The 27,518-nt window shown below is 42.9% G+C and overlaps 1 protein-coding gene across 2 annotated transcripts in view; it reads left to right on the top strand.

Annotated features, from left to right (window-relative positions):
* The first annotated feature begins 8,897 nt into the window (after window positions 1-8,897).
* The window catches only part of LOC132822173 (protein SSUH2 homolog), a 41,702-nt gene continuing 23,081 nt past the window's right edge, over window positions 8,898-27,518 (top strand). For both annotated transcript variants that reach the window (XM_060835248.1, XM_060835246.1), the window contains exons 1-7: window positions 8,898-9,055; window positions 17,950-18,048; window positions 18,897-18,969; window positions 19,711-19,840; window positions 21,359-21,419; window positions 23,091-23,215; window positions 27,166-27,228. In XM_060835248.1, coding sequence (XP_060691231.1) covers window positions 9,031-9,055; window positions 17,950-18,048; window positions 18,897-18,969; window positions 19,711-19,840; window positions 21,359-21,419; window positions 23,091-23,215; window positions 27,166-27,228 — 576 coding nt within the window. In that variant the 5' untranslated portion in view covers window positions 8,898-9,030. The remainder of the gene's footprint in view (window positions 9,056-17,949; window positions 18,049-18,896; window positions 18,970-19,710; window positions 19,841-21,358; window positions 21,420-23,090; window positions 23,216-27,165; window positions 27,229-27,518) is intronic.

Genomic DNA, 27,518 nt, shown 5'->3' with positions numbered 1-27,518 from the left:
GTTAGACACCTTTGTTGATCTTTTCAAGTACAGTTAAAGACCTGTCTAATCCTGTTCTTAATAAATGGTAAAAATGTGTATTTTCATTTTGATTCCCAGTCTTTATCAGAGAATCAGTCAGGCTTTTTACTCCCTATCACATTTTCTCATCTCTTCACAAGAACAAGAAGTTTCTATTTCAATTTCTTATCTGGAATCATTTTGTGATTTGGATTCATGAGCACCTACAAGTGTTAAGATTGTGGTATAAGTTGATGCAGTTTGTAATTTACTATATGTTAGCCCATGTAACATCAACCACAAAGGATGAAGTACGGCACAGGTATCTTAAAGTTTATTTATAACACTATTTATAAGGCTATAATATCACAGGCTTACACACACGCAGAGCCTGGATTTTGTGTTTGTTGATGTGACTGCGCATAAAACACGCAACTGACTGCACTGACTCCATCACACTCAGAGAGTTCCCGAAGAGAAGGAAGAGAAGGACCTTTATACCACATTTCACGTATCATGGAACTGTCTTAAAAGTACAGGTCTGTCTGCTCTGAAATCTGTGCTGTGATACAATAAGTGTTTCACTGTATTCAGAGTAGGCCAGAAACCCATCGGGCCTGCTTTTCCACAGCAATAGCAGCTCCCATTCTTCAATCACAAAGCCTCCTAAAATACCCTCATTTCAAAATACATTACAGTACTTATCATCTGTAATCCAGAATCAAAATTATGGAATACAATACTTAACCCTCTCCTCCCTAAAAGCTGCTTAAAACGTATCTCATTGACGCCCTTCTTTGGCCTTGGAGCTTGTGTTTCATTGAAGTAATTTCAAATGGAAACCTCCTTGACTCATGAAGAATGTTAAGAATGTCCTTATGACCACAGGCAAAAGCTCAGAGGAAAGACCTTGATGCATTTCAGGATAAACTAAAAAGGCACCGGAAGGAATGTGCTGATGGAGCGTAGAAAAGACCAGTGCGAAGTGGCTTGCGTGGAGCATCAATACTGGTGTGGATTAGTTGTGCCAAATGGCCTGTATCCATGTTGTACTCTGTGCCGTATGTAATATGTTAAATGCAATAGATAAATGCAAGTTGTTGTTATAAATATCAATCTCCAATTAAGCACCCTAGTGAATTCTGTGGGTGAGATGTTGCCATGACTTTTAGGATGGAACTGTGATGTTGGGATGAGGTGGAGATTCTGAGCTCCCACTCGCTGGCAGTGGAATTGGCTCAGCAATGTGACAGAAGTTAGGGACAGATTCCTGATTGGCCAATGGAATCCAAAGACCAACAGCTCCTGAGTCTTGGCAATGCCAACAGAGAGGTGGGCATTGCTGAGATAGGTAGTGATTTGGAGTGCACCACTAGGTGGAGAGGGGGCCTCGGAGGGGTGGGTGGGCATAGATATAAAATTAAAGATGGGTGGTGCAATGCAGGCAGGCCCTTCAGAATGGCCTTCCCTGCCCATCACCTCTTGTACGAGTCATGGAGCTTCCATGCTTCTTTCAGACACAGGCTCCATAAACAGGTGATCTCCCCTCATACATACATGGGCTCTGCTCTGCCATTGACTAAACACCATAAGGCTTGGAATAATAATTACCGAAATGGGCTGTCTGTCTCCAGTCTGCAGATAGCTGCTTCTCATTTGGTCAGTTGGGAGACTTCCTGCAATGGTGCTGACAGCAACTATGACACAACTCCCTGTTATTTTTCAGCCCCCCTATCTTCTAACCTGGGACTGCGAAATTCCTACCTGCTGTACCTGACCTCTAAGCATCCATTCTGTCATCTTCTCGTTCCTTCACTGTACTTAACACATTCTAATACACAAATTAGGAGCAAGAGCAGGTCATTCAGCCCCTCAAGCATACCCTGTCATAAGATCACGACTGATCTTGTTGTGGCCTGAAAACCCACATTTGTGTCCACCCTCTGTATCCCTTGACTCCCTTGTTTGTCAATAATCTCTCTATCTATGTATCTGTCTATGCAACCCATCCATCCTGAACTGTCTGTTTAGCTCAACTGTGCATCCACAGCAGTGAACAGGGGACAAGCCAAATATCACGGCAGGGAAAAATACTGGCAAACGTTTGTCCAGTTGGAAACAAGACATGATCACTCAGTAACAGAGATGGGGTTAAAAAATAGATCTGGCATCAACAGGGCTTGTGGTACAATGGTAGTGTCTCTATCCCTGAGCCAGGAGACCTATGTTTAAATCGCACTTGCTTCAGATGTATGTCTGAACAAATTGATTTGAAATATAGTGTACTTTTTCTCAGTGGATAGTTCTATCAGGTGATTTCTGTTGAACAAATTGTTCCAATGTTAAAACTTTATTTCGTTCTCATTCAGGTTTTGGTTGGCTACACTGATAAGCCAGTATTTAGTGCCTCTCCCCATTTGCCTTGGAGACATTAATAATTATCCAACCCCAGACTGGGACAACAGTAAATATAAATGCTTGCATTTCAATAGCGCCTTTCACAAACTCAGGAAATCCCAATGCTCCTTACAGCCAGTGTTGTGCTTTTAAAATGTTGCCATTGTTATAATGCAGGAAACTTGGTGGCAAATTTGCCAAAATAATTACCAGATAATATCTTGTGATCCTATACTGTTGTTTAAACTGGAAGTGAACACTGCATTTTAGAGACTATTTCCACTAAGAAGGATAATAAGGAACCAGGAGGCAACAGATTTTAAATAAGTGAAAAAAACACCCAGTGGCAAGATGACAGTTGGTTTTATGCAGCGAGTTGTCAAAATTGAGAATGTGGTTCCTTTGAAAAGTTTACAGTTTACACAACATTGAAAGCTTGCTGAGCTAGATGGAAGAAGAAGGGGAGAAAGAATAATTGGATAGCTATTTCAAAGAGTCAGCCCCCAGGCACAATGGGCTGAATGGTCTTCTATTCTGTTTCATCATTGTATGTCTATGTTGGCTCACAGATAAATATTGACCTAGAGCTTCCCTGCTCCTCTTTGAAATAATGCCATGAAATAATTTCCATCCGCTGAGAGGTCAGGCAAGGACTTGGTTTAATGCTTCATTTTGAAGACAGCACCTCCAACAGTGCAGCACTCCCTCAGTAACGCTCTGGATGTTCCATTGAAAGTCTGGATTGGGTTTTCAACCAAAGGCACTCTAGCCCAGAAAGAGGAATGTTTGCCACTGACGGCTGGAAAAGGCAAGGCCAACAGGCTCACTGCTTTGAACCAATTAGGGTTTTCACAATGTCTTATTCTTGTCATAATGTAGTTCATCTCTGGCTACTAGTAGAAGTAAATCTACTGATGAAATGGTCTATAGATGTATTTGAGGAATGAGGACTTCCAGTAGCAACTCCGGCAGGAGAGTGGAGAGAAGACAAAGATGTGCCTCTATAAATGGCACAACAGCAACTTTTAAAAGCACAAAAACAGAATGAATAATAAATGTTTGAGTAAAAGACAATCAAGACTCCGACACACAGATCAATGCAGTGAAACAAACTGCTCCTGGAAGCATTCAGCTTTTCAACTTTCAAAGCCAGCAGGGACTGGGAACCTGAGACCAATGCTGTGACCTCTTAAAGGGATGTTATCCCTCAGCTAGTGTGAAGTTATCATCAATGAGGTAAAAACAATGACAACAGATGCTGGAAACCAGATTCTGGATTAGTGGTGCTGGAAGAGCACAGCAGTTCAGGCAGCATCCAAGGAATAGCGAAATCGATGTTTCGGGCAAAAGCCCTTCATCAGGAATAAAGGGAGAGAGCCTGAAGCGTGGAGAGATAAACTAGAGGAGGGTGGGTGGGGAGAAAGTAGCATAGAGTACAATAGGTGAGTCGGGGAGGGGATGAAGGTGATAGGTCAGGGAGGAGAGGGTGGAGTAGATAGATGGAAAAGGAGATAGGCAGGTAGGACAAGTCTGGACAAGTCATGGGGACAGTGCTGAGCTGGAAGTTTGGAACTAGGGTGAGGTGGGGGAAAGGGAAATGAGGAAATTGTTGAAGTCCACATTGATGCCCTGAAGTGTTCCGAGGTGGAAGATGAGGCGTTCTTCCTCCAGGCGTCTGGTGGTAGGGACCGGCGGTGAAGGAGGCCCGGGACCTCCGTGTCCTCGGAAGAGTGGGAGGGCGAGTTGAAATGTTGGGCCACGGGGTGGTGTGGTTGATTGGTGCGGGTGTCCTGGAGATGTTCCCTAAAGCGCTCTGCTAGGAGGGATTTGAGAAGGGTCATGAAATACAGTATCTTTCTGAATGTTCTCATTTTTGTAGATATAACAGCTTCAGTCATTGATAGCTCTGTAATATGGAGCTATTTCCTCCAAAGAGCTCAGCATGTAGAACCATATCCATTTACTGATGGTTTTCTGCTGCTGCTCTCTAATCTGTCAAGAGAGAGGGAGTGTAGTGAATATGTATTTGGGAAATGTCCCGGCCACAGCTGAACATGGGGAAGTTGTGAAATGTGATTGATTTGAAGAAAAATTGATTTGAAATTGAATCAACTGTTGATAGTTTGTGTGGCCATTTGATTCAACAAGTATATTTTCATTGAGGTAAATAAATTTTAAAAACTAAGGGTTAAAATTTTAAGAGTAGACAATGGGCCCAAAAGCCATTTGTATGGGTATATGATTAGGAAGGATTTGGAGGGAGGTGGCCGGGTACTGGCAGGGGGGACTAGATTGGGTTGGGGTATCTGGTCAGCAAGGACGGGTTGGACCGAAGGGTCTGTTTCCATGCTGTACATCTCTATGACTCTATGATACTGTATAAATGGACTGGGGTTCAAATCCTGAGTATGGCTGATGAAGGAATTTGAATTCAATAATAATATGGAATTAAGAGTCTCATGATGACCATGAAACCATTGCTGATTGTCAGAGGAAAAATATTCATCTGGTTCAGTAATGTCCTGCAGGTAAGGAAATCTGCTGGCCTACCTGTGATTCCAGACCCACAGCAACCTGGTTGACTTTTAACTGCCCTCTGGGCAATTAGGGAATGGCAATAAATGTTGGCCTAGCTAGTGATAATGCATCCCTTGAATGAATTAAAGTAAACCTATGATAATTGGTCAGATTAATACAGTAAACTTTAAGGTATTTAATTTTTACTGGTTCATACGGTGCCAGTAAAAATAAAGTTTGCAGTACCTCGTCTACAGCAGATTGATTGGACAGAGGAAACCTTGGCTAATTTACTCCTCTTTCACTTCCTCATAGTTCTGAAGCTCTAAAACCAGTTATAGGGTATATTGATTCTTTAAATTGTTTCAGTAATGAGTCAAAGAGCAGCATACTCACCTCTGAGTCCTGAAGGTTCAATGTTCATGTGCCACTCCAGAGGGTTTGAGTTCATTGACTCTGTGGTACTGACCTTTTGGATATGACCTAAATCTAAAGCTCTGTCTGAGCTCTGAGGCAAATGTAAAAGATTCCAAGGCACTAAAATTGGTGCCATAACCGATCCTCTTTGTGGACTAATAATCACTAAATCAGAGTAATGGACATTGCTGCTTGTGGAATCTTTGAGATTCATTCCTGCATTTAGAGTCATAGAGATGTACAGCATGGAAACAGACCCTTCGATCCAACCCGTCCATGCCGACCAGATATCCCAACCCAATCTAGTCCCACCTACCAGCACCCGGCCCACATCCCTCCAAACCCTTCCTATTCATATACCCATCCAAATGCCTCTTAAATGTTACAATTGTACCAACCTCCACCACATCCTCTGGCAGCTCATTCCATACACATACCACCCTCTGCGTGAAAAAGTTGCCCCTTAAGTCTCTTTTATATCTTTCCCCTCTCATCCTAAACCTATGCCCTCTAGTTCTGGACTCCCCAACCCCAGGAAAAAGACTTTACCTATATGTCCTATCCATGCCCCTCACAATTTTGTAAACCTCTATCAGGTCACCCCTCAGCCTGTGACACTCCGGGGAACACAGCCCCAGCCTGTTCAGCCTCTCCCTTTAGCTCAGATCCTCCAACCCTGGCAACATCCTTGTAAATCTTTTCTAAACCCTTTAATGTTTCACAACATCTTTCCGATAGGAAGGAGACCAGAATTGCACGCAATATTCCAACAGTGGCCTAACCAATGTCCTGTACAGCTGCAACATGACCTCCCAACCCCAGTACTCAATACTCTGAACAATAAAGGAAAGCGTACCAAACGCCTTCTTCACTATCTTATCTACCTGTGACTCTACTTTCAAGGAGCTATGAGCCTGCACTCCAAGGTCTCTTTGTTCAGCAACACTCCCTAGGACCTTACCATTAGGTGTATAAGTCCTGCTAAGATTTGCTTTCCCAAATTGCAGCACCTCGCATTTATCTGAATTAAACTCCATCTGTCACTTCTCAGCCCACTGGCCCATTTGGTCAAGGTCCTGTTATAATCTGAGGTAACCCTCTTCGCTGTCCACTACACCTCCATTTTTGGTGTCATCTGCAAACTTACTAACTATACCTCTTATGCTCGCATCCAAATCATTTATCTAAATGACAAAAAGTAAAGGGCCTTGCACTGATCCTTGTGGCACTCCACTGGTCACAGGCCTCCAGTCTAAAAAACAACCCTCCACCACCACCCTCCGCCTTCTACCTTTGAGCCAGTTCTGTATCCAAATGGCTAGTTCTGCCTGTATTCCATGAGATCTAACCTTGCTAATCAGTCTCCGATGGGGAACCTTGTCGAACACCTTACTGAAGTCCATATAGATCACATCTACTGCTCTGCCCTCATCAATCTTCTTTGTTATTTCATCAAAAAACTCAATTAAGTTTGTGAGACATGATTTCCCACGCACTATCCCGAATCAGTCCTTGCCTTTCCAAATATATGTACATCTTGTCCCTCAGAATTCCCTCCAACAACTTGCCCATCACCGAGGTCAGGCTCACTGGTCTATAGTTCCCCGGCTTGTCCTTACCACCCTTCTTAAACAGTGGCACCATGTTTGCCAACCTCCAGTCTTCCGGCACTTCATCTGTGACTATTGACGATACATTCCTACTTAACAGTCTGGTAAAATGTGTTTAAAAATCAGCTGATTACCATATTCAAAATGATCCCCATTCAATACCCAAATTGACCTGACCTCCCAGAGTTGACCCAGAATCAATCCCTAACTAGAGCTGACCTGTAATTTCCCATCCGATGTGGTTGAGGATGCCCTCCAACACATCTCATCTACTTCCCGCATCCCGGCCCTTGAACCCTATCCCTCCAACCACAATAAGGACTGAACCCTCCCGATCCTCACCTTCTACCCCACCGATCTCTGTATACATCACGTCATCCTCTGCCATTTCTGCCACCTACAAACAGACCCCATCACCAGAGATATATTTCCCTCCCCACCCCTATCTGATTTCCATAATGACCATTCCCTCCGCGACTCCCTTGTCGGATCCACGCCTCCCACCAACCCAACCTCCCCTCCCAGCACCTTCCCCTGCCACCGCAGGAATTGCAAAACCTCCAGAGGTCTGCACCCACCCTCCCCACTCACCTCTGTCCAAGGCCCCAAACGAGCCTTCCACATCCATCAAGAGTTTTACCTACATGTCCTAACGTATCATTTACTGTATCCTTTGCTCCCGATGCGACCTCTTCTACATTGGGACGCCAACTCGCAGAGCGCTTCAGAGAACATCTCCAGGACACCCACACCATCTAAGCCCACCACCCCATGGCCGAACACTTTAACTTCTCCTCCCAGTCTGTCAAGGACATGCAGGTCCTGGGCCTCCTCCATTGCCACTCCCTAACCACCTGATACCTGGAGGAAGAACACCTCATCTTCCACCTCGGGACACTCTAACCACGTGGCATCAATGTGGATTTCACCAGTTTCCTCATTTCCCCTCACCCCACTTATCCCAGATAGAACATTCCAACTTGGTATCACCCTCATGACCAGTCCTACCTGTCTATCTTCCTTCCCACTTATCCACTCCACCCTCTTTGACCTATCACCATTACCCCCATCTCCATCTATCTGTCACACTATCCCATTTATCTTTCCACCCCCCTTGGCTCCTGGAATGGTGCCTGATCTGCTCACTGTCGAGTAAAAAATGAGGTCTGCAGATGCTGGAGATCACAGCTGCAAATGTGTTGCTGGTCAAAGCACAGCAGGCCAGGCAGCATCTCAGGAATAGAGAATTCGACGTTTCGAGCATAAGCCCTTCATCAGGAATGTCCATCCGTAACTAGACCTGACCCCGACACAGGGTCCAATCCCAACTAGATCTGACCCCCACCCACAGTCAATCCAGGTGAAGCAGCGATTTACCTGCACTTCACTCAAAGAGGTCTATTGTATTTGCTGCTCACAATGTCTTCTCTACATTGAGGAGACTAAACACAGACTGGACGACCGCTTTGCGGAACACCTACGTTATTTCTGCAAAAATGACCGCGATCTTCCAGTTGCCTGCCACTCGCTGTCAGGCCTGCGAAAATTTCGCTTCTCCATCAATCTCTGTTTTTGCTTCAGATACAGATCCCCTCTTATACCATATCCCCACTGGACCTGATATCTACCCGGATCTGACTTACACCAGTTTACCCAGTCAGATTTTCAATCCCCTTCTGCCCAATTGCAATGGGTACAGTATAAATTACTCCCAGGTTATCTCTCAGAAACTGTCCTTGTTGCTCCATTTCCCCCATGGTAAATTGGCAAACACGTTTCTGTGAAGGCTGTGTCCCTTTAGCTGCCTCAACTCTTTCCAGAAGCATGAACCTATTTACACTGAACATTCATGCAGTTCCATTGTCAGCCCTCAGTTTAAAGGAATATTCATGACGTTGCAGTGTCTGCTCATAGGTTCAACACGCCGAGGTCACGTGCTCTGTTCACTAAAACTTGAAGTGGTGTAAACGGTGAATATTGAGCAGAATTCCACATCCCACAGAAGACAGCTGCGATTTCTGTGGCTCAAAACAGCCTCCTCTGGCAGAGGTTTTGTCTTGCTCACGGCGAATGCTGTTGGATTTTCCCAATGGATCCCAATCAGTCAGAAACTGGTAAGCTGGAAAAGTTCTCTTGCTTTATTCGTGGGGCCCAACTCGGGGGTTTGAGGAGCGAGGCAGCAGTGTGTCTCAGATCAGCTGGGCTCACTGAAAAGCTACAAGCTGCAGAGGGATTGTGGATGCTCTGATAACTCTGTTCCTTGTCCAGTAATCGGAGGACAGAGGGAATGGCAATGACTGCAAGAAAGAGTCTGAGACATATAGCAAGGAGACAGAGAAGGAGTGAGCGATTATGTAAGAGAGCAGGAAGGGACAGGCAGAGAGAGACAAAGAAAGAGACAATTGGAGGGACAGATGACAGAATGAGGGAGGGACAAAGAAGGAGAAAACTGCCAAAAAGATTTACAAGCTAAGAGAAATAAGTAGATTATAGCGATTGTGATAATAAACTAAGAAACAGAATAATGTGTACTTGCGATTACATTTGACACACTGGTTCCCCATCTGATTTTGCTGTCACATGCTGTTCAATCATTGCCAGCTGCAGGGGGCAGACTTAATTCCAATCGTGGTTTCACTTTTGAAAAGTTATTTTTCTCTCACAGTTTAATGTGTCGTCCATGTGTTCAGTTAAAGTATGAGTGCGGAGTGTTGGGCTGTCAGTCTTTGTGGAAAGAGTGTGACAAGACCAGAGTGTCCCCACAGGAGTTTCACAAGTTTGTGGATACAGGACATTTCAGAAATGACTGGATTCTCAGCACATTTAAATCATTGCCACTTGAACACAAAAGTAATGTTACTCCACTCTGAGTAATGTTACTGTACACTGCAATATATGTGCACTGTAGAAACAAAAGGTATTGACACAGGAAGGAGCCATTCGGACCATTTTCATAGAATCATAGAATCCCTCCAGTGTGGCCCATCGAGTCCACAATGACACTCCAAAGAGCTTCCATCCTCGTAACCCTGCATTTCCAATGGCTAACCCACCCAGCCTGCACATCCCTGGATACTATGGGAAATTTAGTGTGGTCAGTCCACAAAACCTGCACATCTTTGCATTGGAAGGAAACCAGAGCACTTGGAGGAAACCCAAGCAGACATGAGGAGAATGAGCAAACTCCACCCAGTCACCTGAGGCTGGATTGAATTCCTGTTGATGTGCTAACCTCTGAGCTTATCTATGCTAGCTGTAAACAAGCTGTTGTATCCAACCCAGCTTTCAGCACATTTTCTGTAGTTGTGGAACTTTGGGAAAAGCTCACAGTGACAGTGGAAATCTTGGAGGTTGTGTGAAAGAATACAGACGTAATGCTGCAATCCATTCATGAACAAGGATGACAGAGATCAGCAATGATTTGGCGATGCCGATGTTAGACTGGGGTGTACAAAGTTAAAAATCACACAACACCAGGTTATAGTCCAACAGGTTTAATTGGAAGCACTACCACCTGATGAAGGAGTGATGCTCCGAAAGCTAATATGCTTCCAATTAAACATGTTGGACTATAACCTGATGTTGAGAGATCAGCAAAACTGCAAATGGCAGTGAACAAACTGAGTGTGGTATTTTTTACGTGTAAAGTAATTTGGAAATGAACGCTAACCATATTTTTGTGTAATGCAATTGTATAGTTACAGGCAGTTAAATGTATACAGTATCAAACTCCTTACGTGTTGTGTAGACTCCTTTAATTTACTTCCTGTCATACTTTGTCATATGTTCTTTCAACCCATTTTCTCCAATTGCATTTTTGTTTCTTTCCCACCTTTTCCTTTCACACTTTCCCTGTCATGTGCCTTATGCAAAATTCTTTTTCCCATTTTGTAACTTTTAATTATATAGATTTGAAGCAATACCTGTTTTGAGAATATATTTGATTGTAAGCTGGAATTTCTTAGAGATTTTAGATTTTAGCTTATCTCCCATAATGTTGTAAATTATCATTTCAAACAAATAGTATTGAAAATGCATAAAATCTGCATTGTGGTGCAATATAGATCTTCAATTCTGGATGCAAGTGTAGCCCTCAGTCTTCTGATTGTAGGCGTACTCATCACATGTGAAGTTTGACTCATCTTGTTCCATTTTATAGTTACCTTGAGCATGCAGCACAAAACTGACAATAATTTATTCTAATTTCCAGTCTTTCTCAAAAACAGTGTTGCTTGATGAGATTGTGCCGAAGTAGGGGAGATTTGGCATCATCTTCACTCATCTTCTAATTATGCTCTCTCTAACCTCTGAGTACACTTGAGAGCTGAAGTTTTAGGCGTATATGAGCAGAAAACAGGGCATGGTTTTCCCAACTCCACATTTTTGACATCTGATGTCTTCCTGATTGCATTGTCTCATAAATTCTCAGTCCGACATAAGTAAGATCCATGTGTCTGCCATCCCACCTCAATCTGACATTTAGTTTTCCCCTGACCTTTTAATATTGTGCATGCTTTCTTCAACTCTCTCTGCCTGCCACTAAACTGATCGGGTTTGTGTTCTGGAGTTGCCAACACTGCCTGGCGATTTTCCAAGAGGTTTAGCACTTAACCTTCCAGCACACCCCTTCATACTCTAGTCACTCAACAAGTCCACTTTCCCACATAAATGGTGTGAGAGTGAATGGATCTGGCAGAATGATTCTTGACTGTCAATCAATTAACATTCAGTTGTGGCCTCTGATTTTTCACTTGGACTCTCCTCATTTGCTCACAGCAGTGTCTCAGAGATTAATCTGTATTCCTGGAGAAGTCAGGACAGTCAGCAACTGTAGTGTGGTGCTCTGCCTTTGCTGCTTTCTACCCAGGAGAAAGTGAGAACTGTCCTATTTGTCCATCTTCTTTCCTACCTATCCACTCCACCGTTGACTCTGACCTACCACTATCACCCTCTGCCTTCATCTACCTATTGCATTCCCAGCTACCTTCTCCCTCCCAACCAGCCCCACCTTCCAGTTATCTCTCACCCACATTCCTGATGAAGAGCTTATGCTTGAAACGACGACTCTCCTGCTCCTCGGATGCTGCCTGACTTGCTGTGCTTTTTCGGCACCACCCTTTTTAACTTTGCTTAGTCTATCTTAGTCTAATCAATGACGTACATCCACTCTATTTCTACTTTCTGGTATGTTTGGTTGTTTTTTTTTCCTATATATTCCTATGTGTTTATTTCTCTCTCTCTCTCCCTTTCTATCATTTTCCCCAATCAATCTCCCCCTACAGAATCCCTACCAGTGTGAAAGCAGGCCTTTCAGCCCATTGAATCCACACTGACCCTCCAAAAAGCATCTCACCCAGATCAAACCCATCACCCTGAATTTCCCATGATTCATCTGCCTCACTTGCATATCCCTGGACACTAATATAAAATATATATAGTGAAAATACTTTTATGACTGTACAGCAATGGGCTTTGTCTATGAAGATCACTGTGTTTGTCCAAAACGTGTAATAAATATGTAAATTGAGTAATTGTGGATTAATTATTAACCAGAATATTCTACCCCAAGAAATAAATAAAACACTTGAATTATTAGGAGTTATTGTGTTCAAAATGTGGTGTCTTTTCAAATTAACAGTTAGTATTGTGCCTAGCATGGCTATTCAGTAAAATAATTCTCTTTTTATTCACTGGCCGAGGCTCGGAAGAATCTGAACCCTATAAACTGTTCAATTCCAGATTTTATTCCCTGGATTGCAACACTTTTGCCTCCTAGTATCATATTGTGGAGAAGTTAAGAATTCCAGTAGTGACTTTCATATCCTCAGTACATCCCAAAGTATTTAACATATATGAAGTATTTTTTTGAAGTATGGTGTAAGATAATTGGAAGGCTATTTGAGTTCACCAAAGTCCCACAAATGGCAATGAGGCAGACCATCTATGAATTTAGAATTACAGAATCCTTACAGTGCGGAAGTCTGCACTGATCCACCAAAAAGCAAGCCACCCAAGCCCAGACCCAGCCCCCTGCACTACCACAGCTAATTCCCCTAACCTGCATATTCCAGACACTACAGAGTTATTTAGCATGGCCAATCCACCTAACCTGCATATCTTTGGACTGTGGGAGGAAACCAGAGCACCTGGAGGTAACCCATGTAGATACAGAGAGAAAATGCAAACTCCACACAGTCACCCAAGGCTAGAATAAAACCTGCGTTCCTGGTGCTATAAGGCAGCAGTGCTAACCACTGAGCCAGTATGCCACCCATTTTGTTCATGCAAGCTGTAAACAAGCAATTGTTTCAAAACTCAACTTATGGTCTGTAGTTGCAGAACTTTGTGTCCATGTAAATACTTTGTAAGTAACACTCTTTTTGACAATGGGTTCCAGATCACCACCAGTCTCTGATAATAAAAATATCTCGACTCCCCTTTAATCTTATCAATTACTTTACATTTATGTTCCCTTCCCCCAGGTTATTGTCTTTGCAAATGGAAATAAGGCCTTCCTATCCACACTCTCTATGTCTCTCATCATTTTATAATTGACGCAGCTTCCTCTGTTAAATAGAAAATGTCCCTGGCTACTGGGGAAGATTGTGGTGTGGTGGGTATGTGATTGGCTAGCCTCCCAGCAGCTAAAGCCTATTGCAATTGTAGATTCAAAACTATCCAGAGCAACCAGTGAAATCTTATTCAGTTCATGAATTTAGGAAGATCCAATCACAGTAACGATAAGTTTCAAACTAGAATCGACTGTTTAAAAGGTGAAAGTGAGGACTGCAGATGCTAGAGATCAGAGTCTAGATTAGAGTGGTGCTGGAAAAGCACAGCAGATCAGGCAGCATCCAAGGTGTAGGAAAATCGACATTTTGGGCAAAAGCCCTTCATCAGGAATCTGATGGTTCCTGATGAAGGGCTTTTGCCCGAAATGTTGATTTTCCTACTCCTCGGACGCTGCCTGACCTGCTGTGCTTTTCCAGCGCCACTCTAATCTAGACTCAACTGTTTAAAAGCCCATCTGGTTCACTTTAAGGGAGGAAATCTACTGGTCAGGCCAACATGTGACTTACCTGCCTTCTGAAGTGGCCAAGTAGTCTGCACTAAAACTGCTACAAAAGTATTGATGACAGCAAGATGGTTCACCATCACCTTTTCAGTAGTAATGAGAAATGGGCAACTAGTGTAGCCTGGCCCTGATACACTTACCCTTTGATTGAATTTTTTAAAAATTCAATCTTTTCTCATGGTGAAAATTCTCCATTCCAGTCCAAATCGTGGTAAAACTCCTCTGTATTTCTCCAGTATGATCACATCCTTCCCGGAGTGTGGTAATGTGTTGTCTGCCTAATGGTTTATGCAGTCCCACCATAATCTCCCTGCTCTTACACTTGACATCTTAGCTGTATCTCAAATACCTTCATGACCACCTTATTAGATTAGATTAGATTACTTACAGTGTGGAAACAGGCCCTTCAGCCCAACAAGTCCACACCGACCCGCCGAAGCGAAACCCACCCATACACCTAATTTACCCCTTTACCTAACACTACGGGCAATTTAGCATGGCCAATTCACCTAACCTGCACATCTTTGGACAGTGGGAGGAAACCGGAGCACCCGGAGGAAACCCACGCAGACACGGGGAAAACATGCAAACTCCACACAGTCGCCTGAGGCGGGAATTGAACCCAGGTCTCTGGCGCTGTGAGGCAGCAGTGCTAACCACTGTGCCACCGTGCCGCCCTATCTACCTATCTAGCCACCTTCAGGTGTCCTAGGTCCATCTGTACCCCTACATTTCTTATATTCTATCGTTCTTTGCTTTTGCCTTGCACTGTTTTCCCTTGCCAATTACCTCCAGTCTTCCCTAGACTGAATTCCACTTATTACCTTTCTGCCTACTTTGATATCTTCCAGCAGGTGACAGCTTCTTTCCTCACCTCAATCTGCAAATCTATGTCAGTACATACCCTCAGTTATATGTTGAACTCTTATCCAGGACCGTCATGAAAGCCTTCTCTAAACCAAATAGACTACATCCACAGGGTCCCCCTCATCATGATGTTGTGTATATGGATTTTAGTAAGGCGTTCGATAAGGTTCCCCATGGTAGGCTAATGCTAAAACTTCGGAGGTATGGCATTGAGGATACATTAGAGGTTTGGATTAGGAATTGGCTGGCTGGAAGGAGACAGAGGGTAGTAGTTGATGGATTATGTTCATCTTGGAGCGCAGTTACTAGCGGTGTACCACAAGGATCTGTTTTGGGACCATTGCTTTTTGTTATCTTTATAAATGATCTAGAGGAAGGACTTGAAAGCTGGGTAAGCAAGTTTGCGGATGACACAAAAGTCGGTGGAGTTGTGGATAGTGAGGAAGGAAGTGGTAGGTTACAGCGGGATATAGATAAGTTGCAGAGCTGGGCGGAAATGTGGCAAATGGAATTCAATGTAGCTAAGTGCGAAGTCGTTCACTTTGGTAGGAATAACAAGATGATGGATTACTGGGCTAATGGTAGGCTACTTGGTAGTGTGGATGAGCAGAGGGATCTTGGTGTCTATGTACACAGATCTCTGAAAGTTGCCACCCAGGTAAATAGTGCTGTGAGGAAGGCATATGGTGTACTGGGCTTTATTGGCAGAGGAATTGAGTTCCGGAGTCCTGAGGTCATGTTGCAGTTGTATAAGACTCTGGTGAGGCCTCATCTGGAGTATTGTGTGCAGTTTTGGTCGCCATACTATAGGAAGGATGTGGAAGCTTTAGAACGAGTGCAGAGGAGGTTTACCAGGATGTTGCCTGGAATGGTAGGAAAATCTTATGAGGAAAGGCTGAGGCACTTGGGGCTGTTCTCATTGGAGAAGAGAAGGTTTAGGGGAGATCTGATAGAAGTGTATAAGATGATTAGGGGTTTAGATAGGGTAGATACTAAGAACCTTTTACCGCTAATGGAGTCAGGTGTTACTAGGGGACATAGCTTTAAATTAAGGGGTGGTAGGTATAGGACAGATGTTAGGGGTAGATTCTTCACACAGCGGGTTGTGAGTTCATGGAATGCCCTGCCCGTATCAGTGGTGAACTCTCCTTCTTTATGGTCATTTAAGCGGGCATTGGATAGGCATTTGGAAGTTATTGGGCTAGTATAGGTTAGGTAGGATTCGGTCGGCGCAACATCGAGGGCCGAAGGGCCTGTACTGCGCTGTATCCTTCTATCTATCTATCTATCTATCAACTCTACTAATGAAATCCTTGAAAAATTCCAGACGATTGGTCAAGTAGGATTTCCTACTTGTAAATCCATGCTGAGTCGGAGTGATCTTGTCACTGTTTTTTATGTGCTCTGCTATTAAACCTTTTATAATGGGCTCTAGCATTTGCCCCACTATTCGTTGTGTTCTCTCTACCTCCGTTTTTAAATAACAGGGTTACATTAGCTACTTCCTAATCCATAAGAGCTATTCCAGAGTGTATAGAAGCTTGAAAGATGACCACCAATGTATCCGCTATTACGAAGGCCACTTTTTCAAGTACAGGTTATTGTGCTCTGGGGATTTATTGGTCTTTGATCCCATTGATTTTCCTAGCATAATTTCCTTAGTAATATTGCTTTCCTTCAGTCATTCCCTCTCATAAGACCCTGTACTCCTGAAATTTTTGGGATATTATTCGTATCCTCCTTACACCAAAAGGAAGGACCAAAATGTATATTTAATTGGTCTGCAATCTCTGTCCCCCATTACAATTTCTCCTGTTTCTGGGCTGTAAAGGACCTATATTTAGATTCAATTCCTTACAATGTGGAAACAGGCCATTTGGCCCAACAAGTCCACACCGACCCTCTGAAGAATAACCCACCCAGACCTGTTTCCCTCTTGACTAATGCACCTAACACTATGGGCAATTTAGCATGGCCAATTCACCTGACCTGCACATCTTTGGACTATAGGAGGAAATCGAAGCACCCAGAGGAAACCCACACAGACACAGGGAGAACGTGCAAACTCCAAACAGTCACCCAAGGCTGGAATCAAACCCGGGTCCCTGTCTTCACTGATTTTTTTTCTTTAGAAGCTTTTTGCAATCAGTTTATATGTTCTGCATGAGATTATCTTGTATTGAATAATCCCATTTTAATCAATCCCTTCATCCTCCTTCACTTAAATCTAAACTGCTCCTAATCCTCAGGTATGCTGCATTTTTGGATAATTTGTATGCCCCTTCCTTGGACCTACTTCCTCTTGTTAGCCATGGTCAGGCCACCTTTCCTATTTTATGTTTCTGCCAAACACTCTCACACACACACATCAGATTTCCCACTGTAATTTGCAAGTCCAAGACTACAATTAAGTAGTTATTCACCTTGGGATTTTGTGTATTGTTGATGGTATTAACTCAGTCGATGTTATGCTCCCTACAGAATACTCACTTCCATTGCAGCCCTGAGTGTCAGCTGTGGCTCAGTGGTAGTGCTGTTATATTTCTGTCAATTATTTGTGGGCTCAATTCCCACTACAGAAGCCATTGTAAATTCTAGACTGACACTGCAGTACAATGTCAAGCCCTCAGCTGCCTAAAAAAAAGTACAATTTCAAAAAAGCGCAGGGTATTTCTCTCAGCAATACTCTCTCAATCAACACCATTAGAAAGGATTATGTGGGTATTGTCACATTGCTGTTTTATGGGAGCATGCTGTGCACCATTTGGCTGTTGCATTTCTTTCATTACAACAGTGTCTTCAAAAATATGTGCTTGGCTATCAAGCATTGTGAGACATCCTGAGGTTGAGAGGGGCTATACAAATACAAACCTTCCTTACTTTAAATAATTTCTGAAACAGAATACCAAGAAAGGTATATTATAGGCAGCCTAGATAGTCTTATTCCATTCAGACATATAGAAACACTTTCTGTCTAAAGTTCTCAATAGGTCCAGTTCATTGCAATCAGTCAGAGATATTACATTGGCCTGGCCGACACACTTCTAATTGTCCTGATCTCTGCAGGTGGACCAGAGGACTTGGAGGATGAGGAAGGCCCAACAGCACCCCCTATTGAAATGCTGGACAATATAAGGGGCTACGAGGGAACTGTTGTAGGTGGAGGTGGGTTTGGAGTGAACACTCCACATAGCAGTTATTGTGAGCTATGAGAGTAATGTGTGCTTGAACACTTGAAGATTCATAGGTGAATAGCCTTCCCTTGAATGCTTCAAGTAGAAGGATTATGACGAAGAGCTGAAGATAGCTACTTCAGAGCTCCTCGGGACTCCTCGCGATTACTATCTGCTGACTCCCTGTGAAAATTCCTGGGGACCACAGGATCAGTGCAAAATCTTTGAGGCCAATGCTTGCTGCTTGAAACTACCTGCAAGGACTGACCACCAGGTCAAAGCAGTTGGTGGGCAGCTTGGGCAACCTATTGATTAGGTTAAATTCCCTACAGTGTGGAAACAGGCTCTTCGGCCCAACAAGTCCACACTGATCCTCCAAAGAGTAACCCACCCAGACTGATTTCCCTCTGACTAATGCAGCTAACACTATGGGCAATTTAACATGGCCAATTCACCTAGCCTGCACATCTTTGGACTATGGGAGGAAACCGGAGCACCGAGAGGAAACCCACACAGACAATGTGTCTAACTCCACATAGACAGTCGCCCGAGGCTGGAATCGAACCTGGGACCCTGGTATTGTGTGGCAGCAGTGCTAACCACTGAGCCACTGTGGTTCAGGTTCAGGGCCATGGCCACATTGTTGGAGAACACCGATGGGTGGGGCAGCATATAATTTCACCTCAGGCATTACAATGGGCTGTTCAGCAATATAAATTTAGTTCTGGTGCCTGCCCTGTTGAGAGAACTCCTGCTTCACATCCTTCAATCTGGGTACTGTATTTAGTTGGGAGTAAACAATAAGGCTTGGTGAATTGAATCTTGCTTTCTTGGTTACAGATGAAAACTATGTCTCTCCACCAACTCATCCGTCTGACAAGAGGGAGCAACCTCAGCGACAGCTGGAGTGGAGGTACACTGTTTTCCGAGAGGTCATGAGTTGTCAGCTTTTAGACAAATTTTTAACACAGAAGAGGGAGACTCACTCCACTTGGTTTTACAATACCTCCTATTTCGACCATTCTCAGTCTGAAAATTACTCTTTGATCACAAGTAACAGTGCTATGACTTTTTCGTATAACAGATTCAAGTACTGGAATATAATCCATACCCTTATGGTCTAGACAGTTCAAATCCCACCACAGCAGATGGTGAAATTTGAATTCAGTAAAAATCTGAAATTAAAAGATGGTCTAACAGTGACACTATATGGTTGCAAAATATTCACTAATGTCTTTTAGGGAAGGAAATCTGCCATCCTTCCAGGGTGACTATATGTGACTCCAGCGGGTCTAGTCAGTGATGCCCTCAGCCCATGATAGTAATCACCATTAATATTAAAGTGACTGATTGTTGCATTGCTGAATGGTTCAGTGCTGCTTTATTGCTTCCCTTGAGCTACTTGTACCCCTATACCTTAAAACTCTGTCTGACTAAGGAGTGTTGCTTGTTATCAGGTCTCATGATGCAACAATGTCAAAAGCCCTTCCATTACAGAGGTAAATCAACTTCCAAACACCGAGAACATCTGGGCTCCTTTAGGTTGATCGGTTCAGAACACTGCATGCCGCTCCATTCAAATGGAAAGCTTGGAATGCAGCATTTCAAACAAATCCTGGGATTCAGACTTGATATTCTGTCTATTTACCTCTAGAATTCCATCCATCACTGAAGAGGCAGCGCGAGAGGCATTGACACAGTTTGCTGATGCTCACTGCTGTTATAGCAGACACCCTGCCCAAGACATGGTCTTTCAGGATCTCACACCATTTAACATGTACAGGGTAAGACACCTAAATCAATGTTTTCTTTCACTTCCTCACCATACATCACTCCAGCTTCCATTCATTTCTTAGCCTGTCTTCTGCTCTGCACCTCCCTCCATGTAAACTAATCAGAATTTTCTCAAGGTGACCTCTGAAGTAACTCCACAGTGGCCAGTACCAAATCACCCTTTATTTACATGTGACATTGAGCCAGCTCTGAGTGAGCAGAACCTGTGAGACTCCTGTTTTTTTTTTCCTTTCCCCCACACTACCGCCTGACATTGGTAGTTCTTATTTTTCCCCAGCACCCATGTCGGGTGTATGCAGGGAGACTTCTTTTTATATCTGTCAATGAGGGCTCCCCGATTGTACCAGATTAACATCCCCGACTGTGTGGAGTTTGCACATTCTCCCCGTGTCTGCGTGGGTTTCCTCCGGGTGCTCTGGTTTCCTCCCATAGTCCAAAGATGTGCAGGTCAGGTGAATTGGTCATGTTAAATTGCCCATAATGTTAGGTGCATTAGTCAAACTGAATGGGTTTGGGTGGGTTACTCATCAGGGGGTCAATGTGGACTGTTGAACCAAAGGGCATGTTTCCACACTGTAGAGAACCTAATCTAATCTCAATCAATGATCTCATATTCTGTGAGATCCATCTGGTTGACCTCATTACAATCACTATAAGCTCTACCTAGTTATTTAGTGATTTTTGGAGTCCTGTTACATTTATAGGATTTCCAACGAACTGCAAGCCTGTCTGCAGTTGACATCTTTAGACATGATTGCAAACCCGTATGGCTTGCATGGATTCATCATCAGACAGCTTTGCACCCAACATTTTTTTGCTCTGTCATTTGTATATTCATATATAGCAAGAAAACAACATTCATATGAACATGTAGGCTGCAACTAGACACCCAGACTCAGGAAAGAGATAATCGTGTCCATGCTGGCTCCTGCTGACTGAAGGTGGAATATGATTGGTCTTTTGTGATGGAAGGTGGCTGTAGGACTGTGGGGAAGAGGGTGAAGGAGGGGTTGGATAGTAAATGTCCCCAACGATGGAGGATTGTGATTTCCCTCCTCCCCTTGATTCAGTGAAAGAATATGATAGGCCCCTAGCAATGGACGATTGACCTCTGATGATGGAGACTTATAGATATATCTCAGTTCTTTAGAAACCTCTTATGAAGCCAGCATTCCAAGATCACCATTTGTAGCCCATTCTTAATTGCCTTTGAACTGTTTGGTCATTTCACAGGGCAGTTAAGAAACAGCCACATTCCTCTGTGTCTGGGGTTATAGATAGGCCAGATTTCTTCCCCTAAAGGTAAGCAGATGGGTTTTCATGACAGTTTTATGCTCACTGAGACAAGCTTTCAATTCCAGATTTAAGAATTGAATTAAGCCAGCTACTGTGGTGGGATGTAAAGAACCCATGTTCCCAGAGCATTAGTCTGGGCCTTTCACCCAGTGACATTACCACTAAGCTGTTCACTGGCTAAACGGAAAATGTTTTTTTTTAATCTCTTTCAGTATCGACTGGAGACTTTCACTGAAACCCGGTCAACTGAATGGGCACATAAGCCGTTTACTGGTACGTGTATTTTTGGCAAAACCTTCAATTTAAGCATGTTCACTGTGACCACCACAACATATTACTAACATATGACAACCTGTCTAATGATGCACATCTGCAGTATTCTGGAAGGCACCATTTCAAACCAAGTCAGTGAAATGAAGCGATAATCCAATCTGCTTGTAGGTTGCCATTGATCTCAATCTCAGGCTTTGGAGACACTGCTATGGTTTATCAGTGAGCAGCTCCATAGCAGTCATACACATTGCGATATCTGAGGCTTCCTCCAATATACACTTCCTTCATCTCCAGTCATCTACAGAAAATGTGCTCTGAAACTCCCTTCCTAAATCTCTGTCCCCTTCCTGCCCTCATTTCAGACACTGCCTGCCTGTCCTGAATCATTAGTGTCAAATTTTCAATAGTTGGTTGTATTTTTAGATCTAATTATGGGCTATATTTGGTTCATAAAAACAGTTGAATAAAGATGCAAATTTAAAAGGACAGCAATAATTTTTAGAGATAAATGTATATGTGCATGTGGCACATTATTGTTCTTTCACACTGCTTTCAGGGGCATCAGTTAGCTCAGTCGGTTGGATATCTGGACAAACTGAGGTGACTGTCCCTCCTCCCTACTTCAAGTTAAACACACAACTATTATATCTCTGATAAGAAAGCAGTATATGGTGACTTTTACTCCCATGTATCAAAGTATATTCTGTAATCAGATCTAAAAATACAATCAGTTATTGTATTCACAAGTTTTCATTTATATAAAACACTCCTGATATTGAAAAATGATCATGGTGTGTGGTCGGACAAAATTTGACACTAAGCACGGAAGGAGTTAGGACAGATCAGATCGATTTTAAAAGAGATCCAAAAATACAACCAGTAATTAACAGTAAATTGTCAAGAAGTGAATTATCAAATTACTGGGAACGATTTCAGTGATAAGCAGGATCAGTGAGGCTGGAGGCCTGGGAAACAACTGAACCTTTTGCTCCTTGAGGCCTGGCAAATTTACCTTACAGACCACTTGTCAGGAGAGGGGAGAAGTGAAGTTAAGCTTCACTAAGTGAGTCTCAATTTAATAAGACAGCCCTTGAGACAATGTAGCATTCATACACTACTGCACTAGAGGGTCAGCCTATGCATGCAGCTTATGTAGTGTTTGGAACCTGTGACTCTCTGAGGCAACCCTGCTGCAAATTGAACTATGTCGCTGTTCCTTCACAACTGCTCGGTCAGAGTCCTGGAATTCACTCCCTAGTGGGGAATTTTGGGTCTACCTACAGCACGTGGACTGCAGCAATTCAAGAAGGAAACTCGCCATCACCTTCACAGAGGCAACTAAGAATGGGCAATAAATGCTGGCCAGCCAACAATGTCCAAACTGACAAGTGAATAAAAAAAGTAGGTTCAACCTGAAAATGCCCAGAGACAAAGACCAGTTCATAAAAATGTGCGAGTTGGAAATGAATGTACTGGCCATTTTGAAGTACACAGGATGAGTTAAAGTGGAATTTGCAAGTTTTACTAGTTTTTCCATTTGGCTTGTAGACTTAGACAACAGACCAGATGGAGGTTGGTGTACTGCCAGTTGCCTTAGACGCATCAACCCTCAGACCCATGCTCCAGTGTTAAAGTATGGTTAAAAATTGTCAACTATTTCTTTTTATCCAGGTCAGCTTGTCGACAGTGCTGAATGTGGATCTCCACCCCTTCCATGGGAAGTGGTTGTTGAGACCCCACCAATGTTTCAGGATTCTGTAAAGAAAGTTCCGGTTCCTCACACTGCAGCTGTCAAGGTAATTGTCACTATTTGCTCAGACATTGCTGTTAAATCTAAGAAAGAACTGTTCCTCTGGGACAATCCATTCTGTCGCTGTGATACTGAAATAATCACAGCAAAGGTCCACACTTTCACGCTCAGGTTTGAGGGATTTCCCAGCTCTGCAAATCCTGACTCGGGAGAAATGTCCTGGGTAGTTTTACTTTTAATCCTTGAGGCAGGGTGCTTACTGAGGTCAGGCCCACTATCCCTTAGAAAGAGTTTGGAAGCAGCCATTGCAAAGAATGCTGGGTGTGGAGGAGACTCCTTTAATGGGGAAGCAATGGCCTCGTGGTATTATCACTGGACTGTTAGTCCAGAGGCACAGGGAATATTCCGGGGACTCTGGTTCGAAGCCTGTCTTGGCAGATGTGGAACTTTAATTCAATAAATATCTGGACCATGAATCCATTGTTGATTATTGGGAAAAATCCATCTGGTTCCCTAATGGCTCTGAGGGAAGAAAACCTTCCCTGGTCTAGAGTCCCATGTGACTCCAGAACCACAGCAATGTTGTTAACTCTGAACTGTTCTCTGAGCAATTAGGGATGGACAATAAATGCTGGCCTAGCCAGTAATGCCCTCATCCAGTGAATGAATAGAACAAAATGCAACCTTTTCCTCTTATTAACCCCCATGGCCCTACATGTCTTCCATGCCAACCTATGCCTCTTCACCCACCTCCTTAATTCCTTTTCAGACAACATATGTAATTAGGATTTAAAGTGGTCATAGAAAAGAACAAAGATTGATCAAAAATAAACATTTTGAATTCCGAGAAGGCCAATTTTAACATGACAAGACAGAAGCTGTCCAAAGTGGATTAGATTAGATTACTTACAGTGTGGAAACAGGCCCTTCGGCCCAACAAGTCCACACCAACCCGCCGAAGCGCAACCCACCCATACCCCTACATATACCCCTTACCTAACACTACGGGCAATTTAGCATGGCCAATTCACCTGACCCGCACATCTTTGGACTGTGGGAGGAAACCGGAGCACCCGGAGGAAACCCACGCAGACACGGGGAGAATGTGCAAACTCCACACAGTCAGTCACCTGAGGCGGGAATTGAACCCAGGTCCCTGGCGCTGTGAGGCAGCAGTGCTAACCACTGTGCCACCGTGCTGCCCAATTAGGAGCAGGTACTTGCAGGAAGATCCTCACTAGAGCAGTGCAAGATATTCAAAGGTGTAATAATGACAGTAAAGGACCACCATATTCCCATAAAGGTGAAAGATGGGACTAACAAGTCCAAATAATTCTTTATGTCAACGGATGTACAGGATTAGATCAGGAACAAAGGGAATTTAGATACTGAAGTGTGATAACTGTGGATGCCCTAAAGGAGTGTGGAAAGTGCAGGGGGTTGCTTAAAAAGAAATAGGAGAGCAAAGCGTGATATGGAAAAAAAATGGATAAAATAAAAGGAAAATCCAAAAGCATTTTATCAATATACTAGGGGCTAGGGGATAACCAGGGAAAGGGTACGGCCTTAGGAATCAAAGTAGCAATGTGTGTGGAGCAGAAAAACAAGGTTGAGGTTTTAAATGAGTATTTTGCCTCTGTATTCACAATAGAGGAGTGATCTAGGTATAGAATCAGGTCTGTGATGTACTTGAACAACTTATAATTCAAATGGAGGAGGTTATAGTGGTTTTAACTGGCTTAAAGTTGGATAAATCCCCAGGCCTAGGTGAGATATAACGTCAAGATTAGAGTGGTGCTGGAAAAGCATAGCAGGTCAAGCATCATCCGAGGAGCAGAAAAATGGACATTTCTGGCAAAAGCCCTTTATCTGGAACTAGGTGAGATATATCGCAGGCTATTCTGGGAATCAAGGGAGGACATTACAGGGGCCTTGACATTAATTTTCTCAAATCCCTTTTCAGCCACAGGAAATGTGCCAAAGGACTGGAGGTCAGCTAATGTGGCACCATTATTCAGAAGAATGGTAGGAATCACAGGCCAGTGAGTTCAACATCTATGGCGGGGAAACATTTGGAGTGATTTATGAGCTTAAAGCAGAATAAATCTCCACATGGGGAGGCAAGAATTAATCAAGGATAGTCAGCACTACTTTGTCTGGAGGAGATTGTGCCTGACAGATTTGATTTTTTGAGGAGGTGGATGAGGGGAGTGCAGTGACCTTTTGATAAGGTCTCACATGCAAGATGGTCAAGAGCGTAAGAACCCATGGAATCCAGGGAAATTTGGCAAATTGGATCTAAAATTGGCTTCATGGCAAGAGGCAGAGGGTGGTGGTTGAAAAGTGTTTTTGTGGTTAGAAGCCTGTATCCAGTGCTGTACCACCAGGGTTGGTGTGGATCTGTCTTAAATGTGAAACAGAAATAATTAAAGAAATAATTTACATATAAAACATTAACTCAAGAATTTTCTTCTCCTAATCTCTCTTATCCTAATTCAGTTCAAACTTGACCAGCCTAATCTTTCTGCTGTGTTTTACTCTACTTTAACATAATCTTATCAATTTTACCCAAGCATGTCTAAATCTATTTTGTCTTGATGTATCTGTACTAATTCTATCTAATCCCAAGTTCTCTCTGATTTATGCTGATGACTTGACTGTCATGAAACCTTGCACACTTTTTATTGTAATAAAATTATCTATTTTCCAAAGATAGATTTTTCTAGTCCAAATGATTGAAACCTTTTTCAGACAATGCAGCTCTAATCCAATCTTTCATCTCTAATCCAAATTCTCTGTCTCTAACCAATCTGTCCTGTTCTAATTCAGTTTGTTAAGCTCTAATCCATCCTGAAGAAGGGAGCCTATTGTACAAAGAGTGAGAATAAAATGTACCTCGCCTTTAAGACAGTTCATCTTTAAGGACTTTGTGTATACAATACTGTGACCCTGCCTGACAGTATGTCTCTTTTGTGTTTGCAAGCTGCACTCAGAGAAAACTCAGTTGGTTGCTGTACTGACCACTCCGTGCATAAAAATGGTTTACTGTTTTGAATAAACTAACCCATGGAGTTAATCAGTATTTGATGAGCGGTTGAGTGTTAGACTGTCATTATTAATGCAACATGGTGAACATGTGGAAAACATTGTCTTGATGAAGCAACATTGTGCTTGAACTGTCAGTAGGAAAGATCTACAGATGAAATATATGGTTACCACGCTTAAATCGTGCAAATCAGTTCAATACAGCATTGGAGTGTGTTAAAAACAGAGCTTGCTGGTATTCAGACAAATCCTTATTGAGAGGCCAGTTTAACTTTCTTGAGAAAAGTAAATGATCCGTGTATGTGATGGATCAATAGCAAACAAGTGAATATCAAAGGCATATTGTCAAAATGTCTTCAAAGTTCTCTAGTTTAAATTGAAACACAGCAAACTTTTCATTGGAATTTAAAATATTTAAACAGCATTCAGAGCTAGGATTTCTGGATTTGGACATTTCTAATGCAGAAAAACAACAAACAACTAAGATTTTCCAAGTAATAGGGAGCAAAGGTCTTTACCGACTTAGCCAATCAGGATTAACAGCAACTGACACAGACTGCACTGAAGGAGCTCCTTCAGCTAAAATAAAGATCATCTGATATTCCACTTGAGGCGATGGACAAGAAGTGATTGACAAACCATTTTGACAGAGTGCATAATAAGTCATTTTTCACTGTCAATATCATGAAAAATATCAATATCATCACACCGTCTGAATTGTTTGTAAAAATTCAAATAATCTGTCCGCACAAAACTGGTGACCATTTGTTATTGACTAAGATTGACTCAGATGAGTGCCAATATACTACCACTATGAATTCTTTAAAAAAAAGACGTTCCCACAACATAGGAAGCCATCCCTGAGGAGCAACTGATTTTTGTAGCATTTTGTAAAATTGCAGTTGGGCTGCTAGAAATCAGCTTCATTTGACAAATTATGTTTTATTTCAGTGTTGCCACAAGTGCAAGGGCCGGGGGAGATATAGATGTTCACAGTGTGGTGGTAAAGGAATGGTGAGTAATAGATTGTATGGTCTAGTCTACACTTTGCAGTTATTTACCTGTACTCTGTGAGTGATAGGATTAACTACTCCAATATCCTATTGTCCTTTCCTCCCCTCCATATCAGATGCTGCTAACTCTGGTCAGTGTGCAGTTCCAGCAACTCTGCCAGCAACTTGCAGATTCCCTTTAAAGCTGTTGGCATACTATTTAGCTGCAGTGTCATCACAATGTTGCAGTTAAACCTTCTGCAAAGTTCTCCAAGTTATTTTGATTCCAGACAGGGATACTCCAAATCTTCA

This window comes from Hemiscyllium ocellatum, chromosome 14 (genome assembly GCF_020745735.1).
Source record: "Hemiscyllium ocellatum isolate sHemOce1 chromosome 14, sHemOce1.pat.X.cur, whole genome shotgun sequence".
In the NCBI taxonomy this organism is placed as follows: Eukaryota; Metazoa; Chordata; class Chondrichthyes; order Orectolobiformes; family Hemiscylliidae; genus Hemiscyllium; species Hemiscyllium ocellatum.
This window is presented reverse-complemented; position numbering and strand designations above follow the sequence as displayed.